Source organism: Andrographis paniculata, unplaced genomic scaffold, assembly GCF_009805555.1.
Source record: "Andrographis paniculata isolate CXL003 unplaced genomic scaffold, ASM980555v1 Contig83END, whole genome shotgun sequence".
Classification (NCBI taxonomy): Eukaryota; Viridiplantae; Streptophyta; class Magnoliopsida; order Lamiales; family Acanthaceae; genus Andrographis; species Andrographis paniculata.
The window spans coordinates 2607823-2628320 of NW_026137621.1; the positions used below are offsets into that span (position 1 = coordinate 2607823).

The 20498-nt window shown below is 27.8% G+C and overlaps 2 protein-coding genes across 2 annotated transcripts; one reads left to right on the forward strand and one right to left on the reverse strand.

Moving 5' to 3' along the window:
* Positions 1 to 2972: 2972 nt before the first annotated feature.
* On the reverse strand, positions 2973 to 7763 carry LOC127241809 (cytochrome P450 71AP13-like). The gene is made up of 3 exons (XM_051261031.1): positions 7235 to 7763; positions 5828 to 6311; positions 2973 to 3738 (listed from the first exon to the last, which is right to left on the reverse strand). Exons 1-3 carry the CDS (start codon positions 7669 to 7671, stop codon positions 3118 to 3120), a joined length of 1542 nt encoding a protein of 513 aa, XP_051116988.1. The 5' UTR covers positions 7672 to 7763; the 3' UTR covers positions 2973 to 3117.
* An 8544-nt stretch (positions 7764 to 16307) lies between these two features.
* LOC127241698 (aldehyde oxidase GLOX-like) lies at positions 16308 to 18086 on the forward strand. Its single transcript, XM_051260873.1, has 2 exons — positions 16308 to 16388; positions 16455 to 18086. Exons 1-2 carry the CDS (start codon positions 16308 to 16310, stop codon positions 18084 to 18086), a joined length of 1713 nt encoding a protein of 570 aa, XP_051116830.1.
* Positions 18087 to 20498: the final 2412 nt, after the last annotated feature.

The window sequence follows — 20498 nt, forward strand, 5'->3', positions numbered from 1 at the left end:
GATTCAATGTACAGACCGGTGTCGTATCCCCAGATTTTGTGTCGTATTTTGAGAGTATGTCCAAGATTCTTGGGTGGTTTGTGCCCAAAATATAGAAATTAATACGAAAAAAGGATTGTAGTTTCTCATTTTAGGACAGTTCGAGTAAAAGTTCGATTTTGCGTTTGAATAAATTTCGAAAAAAATAGTTTTTTCTTTTTTTAATTGTTTGAATATAATAAAAGTAAGAACTTTTAATTGCTAAAATTACTAAAGAAATATGATAACAAATGTAATTTACTATATATTATTAGAAAATTTAAAATTCTAAAAAAAAAATAGATTTATATCCTCGTGAATGAAATTTTTTTGCAAATTTAATACTCGATGCCTATGTGACATCTGCGTGGCATGTCGACCAACTTAGCTGTCACGTGGCAAATGCGTCTCCGTCACGTGAATAATTTTTATTTTTATTTTGAAATATAAAAATTAAAAAAATAAAAATAAAATTATAAAATATAAAAATAAAAATAAATAAAATAAAACTAAAAATTATCCAATATCCGTTAGGCCAGCACTACATGACCTTTAATAATTTATATATTATATTTTTTTAATTATATATATAATTTTATATAAAAAATAAAAACTATTCACGTATCAATTACGTGACGCTGACATGGTGGACACGCAGATATTTATACATATTTCCGTATTTTTTTATTGTTTAATAATATTTTTATATAAATATTATATTTTAATTTTTAAATATTAATTCATATAAATTTTAATAACTTGAAATATATAATTTATTATTTCTAAAAATAAAATTATTTTAATTAAATCAACATATATATTAACTAAAAAAATAATTCTAAAGGAATCTTAGTATAATATAAACTTATAAAATAAATATATAATTAATACAATATAATTTAGGAATTATATTTAATTATTTAATTATTATTTTTGTTGAAGATAATCAATTCTTAAAAAAGATAATAAATTTTAATAAATGTATTTCTATTCAGAATGAATCATGTGGTGAATTTATAATTCAGCCCATGTGCTGATGAGCTATTTCAAAGGTTAACTATGTCATTAGATAATTAATTATTAATTATATCATATAATAATATAATAAATTACACATCAGCACTTATCTTTACTATTTTTTATTAAAGGTAATGAGTATCCAATCCCATTTTCTCCTCCATTTTTTGGAATAACTATAGTGTTACGCCTCCGCTCTATTATTTTGTGTATTTTTGTTAGTTTTGAGATATTTTTATAATTTTTTTAAGTGATATATAATTTTATTTTATGGAAATTGATATATAATTTTATTTTCTAAAAGTGATATATAATCTTATATTTTAAAAAGTGATATATAATTTTAGTTTTGTAAAAAGTAATATATAATTTATTTTTTAAAAACTGATAAATAATTTTATAAATAAAATATGAATTATATATTTTTAGTGATAATGTAAAAATAAATTAAAATTAGAGTGTAATTTATAAATATAAAAAGTTATATAAAATAATATAAAAGAAAAATATATAAGAAATATATTTTTAGAATAAAAATTGAAGTTTACGGTGGAAGTAAAGTGACTGTAAACTAACTGCATTTTTACTGTAGCTCTGAAAAATAATGTGTTGTCTACTCTAGTTTTTTTTGTTCTTTTTTCTAAACAAAATAGTTCTTATTGATGTTAAACCATACCAAAATAAATATTATAATATATAATTGATGTTATTATAGTTTGTTATTTTGTAAAAATTATAAAATATTACATCTCGGAAAATAATTTTCAGACAAAGATATTTTGCACTACTTTAAAATTTTCAAAAATTAAGCTCTCTTCTTGTCAAATTATGATTCTCCCACCGGAAACAAACACATCCAAACAAACATAGTACTAATAAATACTCCTTGTGTTCGTCAAATTTATTTCCATTTTTTTTTCCTTTCATTTGTTATATTTATTTCATTATTATATTTAAAAAATAAAAAAAAAATCAATATTCAATTATTACTTTTTATTCAACACTTATTTACGAAAATTATTTTTAATATTATTATATTATCTCTCTTCATTCTCTTTAATTAGCTCCTTTATCTTGCTGCACTCCATCGTAATATCCACAAAGTCCTTGTGCTCTCTCTTTGCTGTAGGATGACAACGACGATCTCTTCTTCGTTCTCTCGTTCATAACCGGGGGCGGTACTAGGTAAGGTGGGTCAATTGACCCACCAAAAAAATAAAAAAATAATACTAATTATTACTAATATTACAAATACACTCCTAAATATTAGTGTTATATTTGTTTCATGAATAAGTGATTATTTGACCAGACCCACCAAAAGAGTTATTGATGTCTTGCCGTTTTTTCTTTTTCATTTTAATAAATTTTCTGTTTTTAATAGAGATTGTAGCTACTTGCAGAATTATATTCTACTGAATTTTCAAAAGTAAAATTGATAATTTTTGAATTATTATTGGATAATTTCATTATTGATGTTCAATGTAACGAGATATTTTAGAATTTGAATGATCTAAATGAACTTTGTATGAAATTTGTTGAGACAAAAAAAATGGAATACCGAATATGAAACTTCTTCTTGTAGCAACTGCAATAGTGGAAAGATCATTTTCAGCAATAACTATCATCAAGAACAAATTACGGAATAACATGAAAGATTAATTATTGAATGATTGTTTCGTTACTTTTCTAAAAAAAAAATATGTATTTATGAAAGTTAGCATAGATTCTATTGTCAACCAATACCAAAATATAAGATCTTGTCGTAAACACTTGTAGTTATTTTGATATAGTAGTGATTGTTAATTTAAAGTTTCAATTCTTTTTAATAAAACTTTTGTTGATGTATTTATTTATTTTAATTTTATTTTGATTATATTAATTCGTCGACCCACCAAATTAAAAATCCTAAATCCGCCAATGTTCATAACATCGTCGAAGAGTTTGAAAGCAACACATTTCACTCGTAACAACTTACAAAAAAACATTTCAATCCATGCTTTATTTCCTCAAACATTCATTATACTGCGAAACCTTAATACGACGACATCAAATTATTATTCATAACCTCTCAAAGCGACACCATCAAATCGCCGGAGGCGAATAAGGTTTAGCCAAAGCCATCATAGCATCTTTCCTATGCATAGTAATCCCGAAAACCTCAGTCATGTCAAGATCCGAGGCTCGAATTCCCGGTGGAAGCTCCCAATCAAAGCTTTGAAGCATTTGTGCCAAGCCAATCTCGACGCTCGCCGAGCCAAATGTAATTGCCGGGCAGCTTCTTCTGCCCGCGCCAAATGGTATCAACTCGAAATCCTGCCCTTTGAAATCAATGTCACTGTTCAAGAACCTCTCTGGCTCGAATACCGCAGGATTAGTCCAGGACTTGGGGTCCCTCCCGACCGCCCAAGCATTTATGAAAACTCTTGTTTTTTCGGGGATTTTATACTCGCCAATGGCGATATCTTCCATGGATTCTCGGGGAAGAAGCACCGGGGCGGGAGGATGTAATCTATACACTTCTTTGATCACGGCCTTCAGGTAATGTAAATTGGGCAAATCGCTTTCGGACACATACTTTTTCTTCCCGACTACGCTTCTTACCTCGGATTGCGCCTTTTCGAGCTTTTTTGGATTAGTTATAAGCTCTATCATTGCCCAATCTAGAGTGATGAAGGTTGTATCCGTTCCCGCGGCAAACATGTCCTAGAGAGTAAAACATAGTTACTTTAATATTTATTTTACATTTAAAATATCGTATGAACATTATATTATATCTATTATTAAATTACCTCAGCTTTAGAGTGTATTTAGTTTTGTGTTTTGATCTTATTAGACTTTCATTTGAATTTAATATTGTATAAAGATAATAATATACCATCCGTTCACTTATGTGTGTTTACTTTGAATTAGGGTGTATAATATAATAATATATATCCTAATCACATGTTTATTATAATGTATTAAAGTCTGATATTGATTAAAGTTAACTACACTAATACGCTAATTAAGTAATATTTATACTAAAGTTTATATTATTTTATATTTAATCAAATAAAGTAAACATTGTAATCATAGAAATAATGTAGGTATCACAATCCAATTCTTCAAAGTAAATGCAGCTGAATTGATTTTTTTGTGTATGGCACGAGGAACTGCGCTGGTAATATAAAAAATAATATTTTGTATTGAATAGTTGACTTTTTTTATAAGTAAATAAGGTGTATATTTATATTTTCTTATATACTAAGTAATAATAGTATAAATAAATAAATTTAAAGGTGTGTTTCTTTACATCCAAAACCTCATATTTTTACTATTTGGACTTTATATTTTTCGAAAAAAATACATAAAATATCCTATCATACATTATTTTAATACTCAACTCAAACCAAAATTTTTCCAAACTCATCAAAAGAAACAAATCATTTACACATTATTTAACTATTCAAAATGCAATCTTTAATTGTGTTTTGAAATTGTTTGGAATACTTTTTAAAACATTCGTTTTTTTTTTTTTTTTGTCTTTTTTTTTTCCCTCTTACTTCACACAAACCCATTTGGGATAGAATTCAAAACATAGCCCTCAAATGAGAATATCTCAATATTTAATTTATAAGAGTTTGGCTTATCTATGATTTGTTAAAGGATTAGGAGTTTGGATTTTGATTGAAAGTAAGTTGATAGGATATTTTGTTATATAAAAATATATTTTATTGAAAATTTAAATAATTTATTATTAAAAAAACAAAAAAAAAAACAAAAACCAACAGTTTTCATATAAAATATTACTATACTAAATATTACTTATTTTAAATGAAGATAAAATATAAACACAAAAAATAAATAAATAAATAAATAAATTAAAAATAAACAAATTATATATAGATATATATACTCTTTTTGTTCTAATGAATAGAATCCAACACATTTTAAATAGAAAATATAAGCTAAATATAGTACTCCTGTAAATATTCATTTCATTTGTTTTTTGTACGTAGTTTTAAAAATATTAATATTATATTATAATATAATAGAAATAAAGTAGAAATAGCTAAAATATGTGTGATATAAAGATAATGAAATTTGTGTAATATATTGTAAGTTACAAGGGTATTTGTAACGCTAGGTAGACAGTACAATTACTAAAAAAAAAAAAAAAATAGATATTTTATTATGGGATGGACTAAAATTGAAAAATAGATACTTTGTTGTGTGACGGAGGGGAGGGAGTATTTTACTTTCAGTAAAAAAAATTGTATTTAATTTTTTAAGAATAATTAAAAGTGTTATGTTCAAGATAATTTTATTTTATTATTTTAGATTAGAGGACATAAATATTTTTAATAAATATAGGATGTTATGTTTTAAATAAAAAGTATATACGTTGGATACAAATTTTATTTTCTTGTATGCAGATAATAATTAGTTTTTTTTATTTTTTTATAGTAATATATATAGAAATGACAAAAATTAAATATTTGTCCGTCAAAAAACTATATTACTATTTCTGTTTTGGCCGCTCAATAAACAACTCTATTCTCTCATAATAATAATCAATTCGTCATAATTCTTTTCATTATATCATTATTTTTTTATTAATTTTTAATAAATTTTTTAAAATACTATTATTTTACTTTTTATCTATCTAGCTTCTACGTTAAAACATTATTATTTTTTTATTTCCATACTTAAACAAACCTACTTAATTTTACGTTTACCATGGAAGAAAGAGTAATAAGTTTTCACCTAAAATGGATAAATGGGCAAAAAAGAAAAAGTGAATAAAACTTACCAAAAGTATTGCTTTGACATTGTCCATGGTGAGTGGCAATTCAGCTCCTTCATCTTGCTGTACTTCCAGCAGAATATCCACAAAGTCTTTGTGCTCTTTCGACGACCACGACGACGACAATAATCTCTTCTTCATCTTCTCGTCGATAACGTCGTCGAAAAACTTGTCGAAGCGCTCGAAGGCGTGAAGGAGCCTCGACTTGAGTCCCGTGATGCGATGCACAAATTCCATCGAAGGGAAGAAATCTCCGATGGAGAATCCCCCTAAGAGCTCTTGATATTCGTTCAGCATTTCTTGGAAGCCGAGGCGGTCATACTCGCCGCCCCCGTTGAAATCTTTTCCAAACACTATCCGGCAGAGAACGCCGTTCGCGTATTGGTTGAGACACTTGGATAGGTTGGTGATTCCTGGGTGAGATTCAGCGATACGCTCTACTAGTTTTGCAGCTTCTTCCTCTCGCACGAAGCCGTACGACTGAACTCGCCTGGTTTTCAACGATCAATTGCCATAAATTATGTAAGGAAATAAACATAAAAGTTGTCGCATAAATTTTGCTCGACGAAATCGAAAATTAGGATAAAATTGGGAGTGGTAAAAAGTTCTTTACTAGATCTTTGGTCGATGATACTGCGTTTTTCAAATCTATTTCACACTATTCGTTGCTTCCTCCGTCCTAAATCAAAGAGATTTTTTGGGGTTTTATAGTAAATTAAGAAATAATACTCCTTCCATATATTTTATAATGTCTTATTTGATATTTACAAGCATTTTTAGATCATTAGGATTTTTGTTATAAAATGACAAATTTGTTATTTATTTTTTGATAAAAAAAAAAAGTAAATAAAGTAAAGACAGAAGAGTAAATTATGTCTATAGAAATATAAATAGAACAATAATTGTTGGATATAGAACGTTAGTTTGTTAGACGTAAGAGTAGTATTTTATTAGTTAGTGGAAGTGTGTAAGAAATTTTTATATTTTTGCTCTTTAACTTTATGCATAAAGTATGTTTATAATTTAAGTAGAAATTAAAGGTATTTTAGTACTAATGTATGATTACTTTTTTTTTAAATAGAAAAGAATATTTTAAAGTAGACGAAAATAGTAAAAAAAAAATATTTGTATGGGATGGTGAAAGTATAATTTTTTCGTTTAAAAATTTTTCAACTGAAATGTTAACTAAAAAGTTAATTACTTATATATTTAAGAAAATATAGTATTTATATATCTATTTATATCGAATTAAACAAAATTTTTCTACTAAATTTTTTACTGTTTCCGAACCAATCCAAAATTTCAAAATATTTTCAAAACATATAAAAACCGACTATCTCGTCGTAGACAAGGATAAGAAAGCTTTCCGGAGAGTTAGAATAAACTAAAGCGAAAATATACAAAATCGATTACTTGGCGCTGAAGAGCTCGAGTATGCAAATCTTCCGGACGTGGCGCCAATGAGCGCCGTAGGGCGCAAACGCTACATCTGTACAATCATAGAACAAATACTTGGCGGCGAAGAGCGGGGGGCGCGTGGCGAGGGCGACGTCGTGTATTTTCATGGCTTCCTTAGCCATCTCGGGCGTCGAGAGAATGACGGTCGGGATCTCGCCGAGCCGCAAGTAGAAGATGGACCCATATCTTTTGGCTAGGGAATAAAGGGAGATGTGGGGATGCTTCCCTAATTGATGCAAGTTGCCGATGATCGGCAATCCCGACGGCCCCGGCAAAAGTCCCCACGGATTTTTAGACTTGTTGTTATTCCATCGAAAAAAGAACAGAATTAGAGTCGAAAGCAGGATCAGAACTAGAAATATTGGGGAGATGAGGATCCCATCAAATTCCATGGCTCTACTTGTTTGTGTTTTTTTGTGAAAATTGATTAGAAATTGATGATAAGAAGATTTTGTAGATCATTTATAAAGTTTGAGGTTGCAATTATTTGGCTAAGTCAAGCACGCTGTGTTGATAAGGACTTCTTGTGAAGATTTGGAATTGGAATCGAAATAATAGATATATTGTGTGTGTCCTTACGTATGTATGTATTTTTCGTCGTCTATTGCGAATGTGTCGGTAATAAAGAGAGGGACGGGTTGGTTTGGCGACGTGGGGTTGAATATGTGACCGTAAAATCATAGGTTGAAACCTCCAACACCTCAGGTCATCTGCCACCAGCGGCGTGACTAAAATATTATTAGAGGGGGGCAAAAATTTTAAATTTACAAAATAAATTTTTTATTTGTAAAATAATACCATTATTGTCCATTTAATAAATTTATATTTATTTTTTATACTAATATTAAATATTAATTATTATATCAAATATAGTCCAAATAAAAAAATAATAATAATCTTTTTTATTAATAAATATTGATATATTATCTTTTGAGAAAAAAAAACTAATGCACTTTTTTATTAAAAAAAAAATAACACTTTGATATTTTTATTATTTTTTTATTTATTTTAAATATTTTCTATAGATTATACATATATATATATATTTTTTTTGAAATAAAAAGATTTAATAAAATAGGATAAAAGTGGGGTGGGGTAAGGGTGGGCTGCCATGTCCCTTAATAGGTCCGCCACTATCTGCCACATATAGTTCACTTAGTGTGACTGGTCTGTTGAGCCTAGTTTACAGAGTATTAGGTTCGGCCGAAAATTTACCCAGTGTGCACTTTCGAACAGGTTGGCTTCGACAGATAAAAAAATTAAAAATAATACATATTTGGTTAGTTGAATCTACTGATTTTGACAATTTTGTTATTTATATTATATATATAATAGTATATTTATAATTTATATAAAAATTAAAAATATTTTAATATTAATATATAATTACTTTTTAAAAAAAATATATATAGCATAATAAATAAATAAACAAAGAGTATTATTTAATTTATCTTAAAAAATATATTTTCCCCGTCCGCTAAAATTATATAACTATTTCTTATCGTAAAATTTATATAACTACTTTTTTTTTGTCACATGCGATGACAGCGGTTGAACGTGGGAGAGGGGTCTCGGCCCCGGGACGAAGTATCTGTCTGTCTGCTTCTTCTATGTTAATTAATTTTTTACTCTAAAAATAAATAAATAAATAAATCTACATTTGTGACAACTAAATAAAGTAAAACAGATTTATTCCTCCTTGACAAAGAATATTTAATTGAAAAATAAGTATTTATTTTAAAAAAATATTATTAATAAACAATATTAGTTGATTTTCGTTTGTAAATTAATAAATAAAGGGTAAACTATTTTTTAGTCCCGTAACTGGACCCTTTATCATTTTAGTCTCGTAAGTGAAGCTTGTCGCAAACTAGTCCTATAAGTGAAAAAATTTCGCTATTTTAGTCTTCCGGCGCCGGAGATGCCCGCGTGGCTAGCCGGAGGTGACGTGTCCGCCAGGTGTCCCGCCAGGTCAGCGACACCTTGCGGACACATGGATTTATTTTTTTTTTCAATTTTTTTTTATTTTTTTAAATTAAATCAAATTAAAAATATATAAATAAAATTAAAAAATAATTAAAAATAAGTTTTTTAAAAAAATTAAAAAATAAAATTAAATAAAAAAATCCACATGTCCGCCAGGTCAGCGCCAGGTGTCGCTGATCTAGCAGACACGTCACCTCCGGTGAGCCACGCGGGCATCTCCGGTGCCGGAGGACTAAAACAGCGAAAGTTTTTCACTTATGGGACTACTTTGCGACATGCTCCACTTACGGGACTAAAATAATAAGGGTCCAGTTACGGGATTAAAAAAAACAGTTTATCCATAAATAAATGATGTCTCTAACTGTTTACATTTTTAGCGGAAGTTCAACTATTTAATGAGTCTTGGTATCATTTATGATTTTTTATTTAATTCTTTTCATAATAATGTTTAATTTTAAATATGATGTTCAATAGCTTTTTTTTTTTTTTTTTTAAGAATATGATATAAAATACAATGATATTTTAAAATAATAGAGTAGGAATTTATTAAGTAAAATTAATAAGAAGATATGTGTAGGAGTATTGAATTAAATTAAATATATTATAAAACTTAGAATACATAATTTGGTGATAATATTCATACATATCCCTTCTTACTAATCTTTAAAAACTAGATTTATTTTAAGATATGAAATGAGGGGTCACAGCTATTTTATTTTATATAAAATCAAATCATTTTACTAAAAATAATGAAATTCACACTATTTAAATCTTTTTTAAAAATATATATATATATATTGGGTTTATCTATTTTTAATATTAATAACCAAGGGAAAAGTGTTTGGATTTTTTGTTCACTATTTTTAAAATGTAATAATTATTAAATGAGTCTTTTTATTGAAAATTACTAGGTGTGTTTGTTTTGCATATTAAATATAAAATTACAATATTCAATCGGCACGATTCTCACTAAAAAAATATTTTTATACAATATATTTATAATTTAAATAAAAATTAAAAATATTTTGATATTATTTTATAATTATTTTTTTTAAATAAAAAATAAATATTTTAAAATAAGGCAGATAAAAATAATAAAAATATATAATCTGAATTGGAACGGATGAAGAATAAAGTAATAATTTTTTCATAAAACACAAAATTAAAATACTATTTAAAATTAAAAAATTAAAAACTCAATGTCATACTCAAACCTAACAAACCTAAATAAAGACAGTTTTGAGTATGTTTACTTTTGTGTCCCTGTTAATTTGTTATTTATATTTTTAAATAAAATAATTGTTAAATATAATATTTTTTATAGAAAAAAGATAATAAATTTATATAGGAATAACGAAATGTTATAGTAAAAAACGCAAAAAATCAAACAAATATTTTTATTTTAAATGTTCTTCGATAAAAATTCAAATTATTTTAAATTAGTATATTTTAATATGATATATTATCATTATCATTGTATTTATAAGAATTTGAATTGAAAATATAGATATTATCTATATATAACATTAATAATGTATATCTTTTTTAGGGTCGGCTCTTAACAGGAGTAACCCGAGCGATTGTTTACCTCTATTTTAAGAGAGGTCTATATTTTTTAATTCTAAAATTAAATTATAACTATAATTTCTCTAAAATTTCATCTTTATGCCTTTAAAATTCGTAAATAATTAGATATATTAAAATTTAATTTAAATTTTATCTGTTTATACAATTACCTAATCCAATTCTAATTCTAATAAACTCTAACAATTTCTTTTTTTCTAATTTTATATTCATCGCCTTTAGAATTTATAGTTATTATTATTGAGTTATTGACCTTATAATAGTCAAAATATTGTAAAGTTTTATAATAGTCAAAATATGTATCACAAACTAAGTCCGACCGTTCACTTCCACACCAGTCCGTCATCCCTCACGGGATACATATATTTCATTTATTGTATATATGATTAATATAATTTTTATTTTTGTAAAATTTATTATTATATTTTTCATTTATAGTATTTTGAAAGAAAAAATATTGTTCATAGAACCTATCATTTTTTTTTGTTCAGGGCCCTAAAAAAGTCCGAGATGGCCTGAAGTACTCAATAAATTTAGAATGAAATTAATCTTATTTGAGACATAGGAATAGCAATTAAGAGGTTTTAGGATGATTTTGCAGATCTCATAATTTGTTCCACCAAGAAAATTGTTGTGTTTGTTTTGAGAAAATGGGGTGAAAATATATTTTTTATATGATGTATAGGAATTTGTATATAATATATATATATTCGAAAAACTATGTGAAAAAAATAAAAATGAACAAACTTCAGAATTCATCTCTTCTCGGCTCAGTCTCGCCCTAAAATCCAGTCCATCTTGAACCCATCTTTATAATTAAAAGTATCTAATAAATATTATTATTAAATAAAAAGTTATTTTATTATATAATAATATAAATAAATTTTATAAAATAATAATAATAATAATAAATAGGCTTAGTTAAAAAGGCTTTTTATAATTTGAAGCTTGTTCTATTTAAGTAAAAAGGTTTTAAAGAAAAGTTTGACCTGTTCTTTTATTAAGGGTGTGTTTGTTCGAGGGATTGGATTTAATATACACTATTCATTCCATTTTTTCCCCAAAAAACATCAAATCAAACACCTATTTTTCATTTTTTATATTATACTAAAAATTAATTTTACATTCACAACATCACATCAACACCTATTTATATCGCAATCATATAATTATTTAAATTCAAAATTTTTACTAATTTATATCCAAATTCAAAATCCAAACCCTCAAACAAACACACCTAGATCAGACCAGGTTACGCCTTGTGTAGGTTAGGCGGTAGGCCCGGCAGTAAATTTTATTAAATTACTAATACCCTTAACTTTTATTGTTTGTTTTATTGTACATTTAAAAATAGATCTAGAATAATAAAAATTAATAAATATTTAATATGATATAAATGAGTGTTTATGTGATGTCTAAATTTTTTAATATAATATAAAAAATATTTTATTTGATAATTTACGATTGAAAATTAGTTAATAATGAAATTTGATTTAGAATTTGATTTTTATATTTTATTAAAAAAATTCATTTATCACTATTATTAATAGTGAAAAATATCAATTTGTTCAAATAATGCAGGTACCGTATAAAAAAAATACTAAAGTGTTAAAATTATTGTATATCGTAAATTTTTATATAGTATGATACCGCACCGAAAATTTTTAGTACGACAATTGCATATACTTTTAGCATCGGTATAATATATACTGAAAATATCAATACAGTTTGATATTTTAGTATTTGATATATCGGTCTATATCAATAATTTAGTATATTGATACTAAAATAATTAATTTTCTAATATATTCTTAAAATTGTAAAATTATTTTTAATTTTTATATTTCAGAGTAAAATATTATATTATGATACCATACATGTAATTCGATTAGAAATGACTTGATATTGTATTCAAATAATAGCGAACCATATTGTATACCACACCGAATTTTTTAGTATATTAAATATATATATATATATATCGATACCATACAAAAAAAAAAGTTCGGTATACTGAAATTTGACATTTCGGTATTTTTTGGTACGGTACGTGTTATTTCTGTAATTCAGTATTTTTTCATCTATAAATTCGATATACCAAATTATTGGCACAATATCTCATTATGATAAAATAGCATACTAAAAATTTTGGTACGATATATAAAATATGCATTATAAATTTTGGTATGTAATATCGAACTATCTCTACCAACAATCAAATTCGAAAAATTTGATGTTTTGTTTATATTAAAAATTTTAGTATTACGGCTATTATTTTTGTATTTAAATTATTACAGTTAACTTTTTTTTTATCTAATTGCATAATTTATCATCAATATAATAATATTTTTTAAAATAAAACAATTTCAATAAATCAAACATTAGATTTAAATAAAATAAAATATTTCAACTTTTATCTTAATATTTCATCAAATAAAAATAGTTAAAATAACATTTTATTACATATATTACATTAATTAATCAAATAAAAATAGTTAAAATAATATTTTATTACATATATTACATAATTAATTACACTAATTAAATATATAAACCAAATTTTCATTAAACTCCGCGCAAAAAAAAAGCGCGATTAATTTTGCGGGACGGAGTGAGTATAAATAAAAAAAATAAAAATATTTAATAAAATTCGATTAATTTATTCCTAAAATGTTATACAAAATATATTTGTCCAATATAATAAAATAAACTTTGTAAGCATTTTGTTATGTCTTTTGTACAAGATTGTATTGGGATTTAAGTTGGAGACTGTTGAATGGATATTGTGCCTGTATTGAAGTTAGTTTTGATAATAAATTATTTGTTTTCAAAAAAAAAAATCTATTCCTTTAAAACTAAATTATTTTAAAATTATTTATTAAAGAATTGTTATTTATCATAGATATAATATACTAATTTATATGATTTATTAAAAATATATTTTAATTAAAATTGATTAAAATATTTAATTAAAAATATTTCAAAACAAATACCATAATTTAAATATATGTCAATATGTTTTTAATACTTATTTGATATAATTAAAAATAAAATAAAATAATATTAAAATTTTCTAGATGTTATAAAAAAAATTCTAATAAAATATTTAAAGGGTACAATAAGTAATTAGATAAAAAGAAAATTTTAATAAATTTCATCCCTTTCGAATTCTCTCAAATTGGCAACAAAGTCACCTCAAGTAATCATATTTTATTTTCAATCTTTATCACAATTCAAGTGGAGATTTATATTGCATTTTCAGTGTTTCATTGATGTGATGACACAAAAAGATCGTGGTCTTTGCACGGTCTTAGCTCGGGGAATTTTTATCCCGGACAATGGTATTTTTCAAGCCTATTGATGTCATATGCATTTTAACATCGCGAGTCCAGGCTATATAATTTTGGCCAGAAACGAGGAGAGAGAGAATTCCTATTTAACAAGATTAGACATAATAAACATATAATGTATAAAATATTACCTTGCGAAAATTAAAATATATAATCGTGTTGATAACATGTTGTGATATTAATATAGGTGTTGAAAGTGGATTGTATTTGTTTTTGGGTTTTGGTGGATGTTGTTTGCGGATGGTCCGAACAACGGATGAACAGTGATAGACAGACGAGGCCCAAATTGTCTTGAGCCTAATCAAACAAGGAAATAGCCCAAATTGATCAATCCAATGATGACTCAAATGAATGGATCGAGAAAGTTTAGGGTTTGTTGATCCCCCAATCCATGTGTGGGAATAACAAATATTGGTTGTAACAAACTTTGTGGATGTAGAGAGAGATAGTGGAAGAATATATTATATTCTTGTTGAGTTTGTTAGAGTAAATATTCTTATATTTGGATATAGAGCTTCTATATAGAATATAGAGTTGAAAAAAGATAGATTATGGGAGATATAGAAAGAATTGAGGGTGGGGGTGTGTGGGATAGGTTGAATACGGGAACTTGTCAAGAAATGAGTAGATAGATTTCTTGAGTGTGTAGTTCAATTGTATTCACATATCTTGTGCTTCAATGTTTTCAATAATGAGTTTTGTCTGGGTTGAAACCCCCAGATGTAGGCTGGTGCAATCGAACTGGGTTATCATTTCGTTGTGTTTCTAATGTTATTCGTTACCAGAATGTTTATTCGCAGTTCGATCATCCAACGAACAACCAATTTGTGTTGAGAAATTTTTCTGTGTTGATTTTTTAAGTTTGTTGCTGTTGTGCGTATTCTTAGTGTTGAGATATTGCTGTTGTTTGACTTTGAGTGAATTTGGGGCCAACAATATAATTAGCCAATAAAAATATTAATTATCTCTGCCGCTAACCAATATTTTATATATTATATTATATTAAAAATATTGTGTATATAAATATATGTATATATATGTTATGTATAATGTATGTTGTGTGTGTGGGCATGTATAGATATGAGTGTATACGTGTATGTAATAATTACGTACGCAGCATATATGTGTATAGCACGTAACTATTATAACAATTTTGTGGTTTTTTAATTTTTTTTTAGACAGCATGAGTAATGGATAGTAAAAAATAGAAAATAGTTGTCAAATGAGCAAAGTCTTTTGTAAGATTTGGAGTTTCAATTTAAATTTTGAATAAAAAAAAATTAAATTTTAATACTTGATATAATATAAATATATATTAATGTAAATTTATTTTTTATAATATAAAAAATTAACAAATAAATATTTAATTTTATATTTTAGGGATTTTTTTTATAAATATTAAAAACTTGCAAACAAAGAGCATAAAATGTATTATTGATATATTTAATTTTTTCTTTTATATGAAATATATATTTTTTTTATTAAAATATAGAAAGAAAAAAAAAAAAAAACTTACATTAATTGTTAATTGTAAATTAAATAATACTTCGTCCGTCTCATTTCTCATATTCATCTTTCCGTCTCACTTATTTTGTCACTTTTTTTTTTATTTAAAAAGGATTATATATTTTAATCTTATTATTAAAAAATTAATTTATATTTTTTAAAATTTTAATTATATTAATCAATTATTTTAATTATTTATTAATTATACTCTTTTTAAATTCTTGTGTTTATAGTAAAGTAAAAAAAATATCCAGGACGAAGACAATACATAAATAAATACTCGATAAAATTACAAGTAATAATTATGGACCTATAGTCCTATACTAGTTCTAATTAAATCGACCAATACCACCACCACCTAGCTCGTTTCTAAACATCCTCGACTCCATCAAATGAACGCATTCGATTTGTCCGAGGATAGCTTTGCATGAGCCCTACACTAGGCTACACCTAGCCCTCAGGCAAAGATCCATTACCTTAAATTCCGACACCTTAATCGTCGAAATATAATTTACATGACTCACTCCCCATTTATTCACTATATAAACTCTGCCCCATCAAATTTACAATATTATCAAATCGACTCCTATAAATTCGTTCTCATGGACAAGAATTACAAATTCTTGCTCCTCCTCATAGCTCATCTTCTTCTATATTCCGCCGCCGCCTCCGGCGCCACCGCCGCCTCCGGCGCCACCGCCGCCGCCGCCAGAGCCGCGCCGAAGAAAGGCCACCCGAAAAACGCGAAGGTCCCGGCAGTGCCGGTCCACGGGAGAGGCCAATGGCAGCTTCTGATGGAGAACGTCGGCGTCGTGGCGATGCACATGACCTTGACGCCGCACAACACGGTCGTGATGTTTGACCAGTTGGGGTCGGGCGGGTATCATCTGCGGCGGCGCCACCGCGGCCGGAGGTGCGGGAAGCAGAGAGAAGACGCGTTCGACCCGTCGTGTTACGCGCACTCGATCGAGTACGACGTCGCTAGCAACAAGATCCGGCCGCTCCATGTCGTCGCTGACACGTGGTGCTCGTCGGGGTCGATGCTGACGAACGGGACGTTGATGCAGACGGGCGGATACGCCGACGGTGCAAGGATGATCCGGTACTTTAAACCTTGCGGCGATCGTCGTTGCGATTGGAGGCAGGGGAAACAGCAACTCTCGGACGACCGTTGGTACGCGTCGAATTTGAGGCTACCGATGAAAAACGATACCGTGATCGTCGTGGGAGGGCGGGGCGTGTTCTCGTACGAGTTCGTTCCAAAGAGGTCCCCGAATGAGGGGGTTTACGAACTACCGTTATTGCAGAGTACTTACGATCGACGAGAGGGCGGGAGCAATCTCTACCCGATGCTCCACCTCTCATCCGACGGACATCTCTTCATCTTCGCCAACCGCGACTCGATTCTCTTCGACTACAAGCGCAATCGCGTCGTCAAGACGTATCCGAGAATCCCGGGGAAGGGGTCGAGAAGCTACCCGAGCACCGGCTCATCCGTGATCCTCCCCTTAAGCCACACGAATGGGTTTCGAACTGTCGAGGTCATGATTTGCGGGGGGGCGGCGCCGGGGGCCTTTTCCGCGGCGAAACAAGGCCGGTTTTTAAAGGGATTAAGCTCGTGTGGCCGAATGGTGATCACCGGAAATACACACCGGTGGAAAATGGAGACAATGCCGGCGGCTCGGCTAATGAACGATATGATCATGCTCCCGACGGGGAACGTCCTCATAATAAACGGCGTCAAGCACGGTTGCGCCGGGTGGAACTCGGCGACGTACCCGTCGTACCACCCGTACCTCTACAAACCTAAAAAGGTCGCCGGGCGACGTTTTACGGTCCTGAGGGCGTCGAGCATCGCCCGGATGTACCATTCGTCGGCGTTGCTGCTACCCGACGGGAGGATTCTCGTCGCGGGGAGCAACCCGAACAACCGGTACGTGTACCGGAACGTGGTGCACCCGACGGAGCTCCGCCTCGAGGCGTTCGTCCCGCCGCACATGGCGAGGAATTTCGACGACGTCCGGCCCCACAACGTGTCAGTGTACGCCAACGGGAACGACGAGGCGGTCGCCTACGGAGAGGATTTCAGCGTGAAGTTCGTGTTGGGGAAGAAGGACGACGAGAAGAAGACAAGAGTTGCCGGGAGCAACGTCGTGTTCACGGCGTACGCCGTGCCGTTCCACACGCATTCGATATCGATGAATCAACGGCTGCTGATGCTGAGGTGCAAACACATGGTGAGGACGGCCGACGGGTGGATGAACGCGCTGGTGGCGGCGCCGCCGTCTCAGACGGTGGCGCCGGCGGGGTATTATTTGCTGACGGTGGTGAATGACGGGATTCCGAGCAGATCTCTGTGGATAAAGTTTGTGCATGGTTGAGTACGTACGGAGAAGCTCAAATAAATTGAAGTAGGCATGTCTTAGTATGTGAGGTAGATTATAGATTGATTGAATTTACTCCAATAAAACTAATTTAAATTAATTAATATATAATAGTAATAACCTATGTCGGGGCCATGGAATTTTGTAACTTTTTATTACTTCAATAAAAGTAATTAAAATTTTTAGACTTGCTTTTAGAGCACACAAGAGCATTTGTTATAGTCGTTATTTTTACCTTATTATCTCTTTTATCTCTCTCATTCATATTATTTTTATTATTTTATAGATCCACAATAATTTATTTATTTCTATATATTTTTATTACATAATATATATATAAATTATTTATTTATTTATACATATTTTTATATATTTTATTGTCTAATATTTCACTGGCCATTTCGTTGAATTGAATATAAAAAGGTAGATAATTGATTAATGAAATTTAAATATATTCATAGATAATTTATATTAAATTTAAATTTTAAAATTTTGGATAATTTTTAATTTATTTTAATTTTTTTTTTGTTAAAGGTAATGAGTTCTTCATCAAAGTAATCAATTTTGATAATTGTATTTCTTATTAAACACAATGAGTTTTGTTATAGTAAAAACTGAAAAGATAATTACGAAGGTAATAAAAAAGGTGACTGTAACGGATGCTCTAATTAACTCTTCTAGTTTTGAATATTTGATTCTCAATATAAATGTTTATTTTTTATTTTATAAAATTATTAAGGTAAAATTATTTGTAATTTGTTTATGATTTGAAATAATTGAATCATACCTTCTAATGGGTGTTTTGGAAAGAGCTTAATAAGGAGCTGTTATTAAAAATTAAACACCTTTTTAACTTTTTATCAATCAAAAAAGTTATTGATTTATGTGTGTATAGTAAATAATTTTTTTAAAGATTTTTTTAATTTAAAAAATTATTTTTTGAAAAGCTAATTTACCAACGTTTAAAAACTTTTTCAATTTAGTTTTTATTCTTTATTTACCTTTATAAATTAATTATTTATTTCATACATGTAAATATATTTTAGTTGTAGTATTTATAAATTACTTTTAATATAGTTTATTTATTATATTATAATTTTATTTTTCTAAATTTAAATTTAAACTTAAAATTATTATTATTATTATTATTATTAATTATTAAGTATAAATTATTTTATGTGTAAAATATATGAATCTATTAAAATTAAATAAAATACTAGAAAAAAAATCATTATTAATTTATTTATATATTTTTTATTATATAAATTTTACATTAAAAATTAATAAACTATAATTAATATAATAAAAATATATATAGAAAAGCTTTATTATTTTATATTTTATAAGATTTTAATAAAAAATTATTATTGTGTTTTAATAAAAATATTTTTAAAAAATCTAAAAAATAGGAATAAATATTTTATAATATTTTTATAATTTTAAATAATTAATAACAAAAAATTTTCAACAATTTTAAACCAAAATTTAAATGCAATGTGGTGTTCAGAAATGCAAAGTAATCAACACGGTTGTGTTGACTGTCTTTGGATGTCCAGTCACCTTTGGAGTCATCCAACACAAGGCGTGTTCAAGCTAATGTCATTGTTCAGTCCCAGTCAACCATCATGGACTACATATCCTACCTTTGAAGTTTGAAGTTCAAACCCATGAATCTTCGAATTTTAAAAATATATATTTATGTATTAGAAAGAATTAAACGAAGTTAATATTAATAGTATTATTCATATTTTGCATATAAAAATGATAAAAAATTTATTTTAGTTAATTATTTATATTTTATTATAGATAAAAATATATATATTATTTATACATAATTAGGGGTCCAAATTTTTGTTTAAAGATCTGTTTAGACAAAATTAATATTAATACTATTATTGATATTTTATCTAAAAATGCTATAAAAAATTATTTTATTTAATTATTTATATTTTATTATAGGTAAAAAAATGAAGTATATTATTTATATATATTTAGAGGTCTTTTATTTTTGTTTTAATATTTTTTATATTAAAAAGAAAATAAGTATCAGATAAAATTATTATTAGACAGAATTGCCAATAACTTTTTTTGTGGTTTCGAAACTCAAGATAAATTCTTTATTTATTTTTAAAGATTGCATGACGTCCCTTTATATTTTAAAAAATATTATAAAATTCTTTTAATAGTTTTTGAATAATGAAAAGATGATTTTTCATCTATATTTTTTGCAGGACTAGGTTTCATATAACGTTTGTTAAGGTATAAAGGCGCTACGTGTATACGAGAAATTTATGTTAAATTTAAAAAATACGTGTGTGAGTTATGAACAATTTTGCGTTATTATTGTTAGTGATATTTTTTGGATACGAAATACTATGATTTTTTTCCTAATTGAGAAATTAAGCAGGT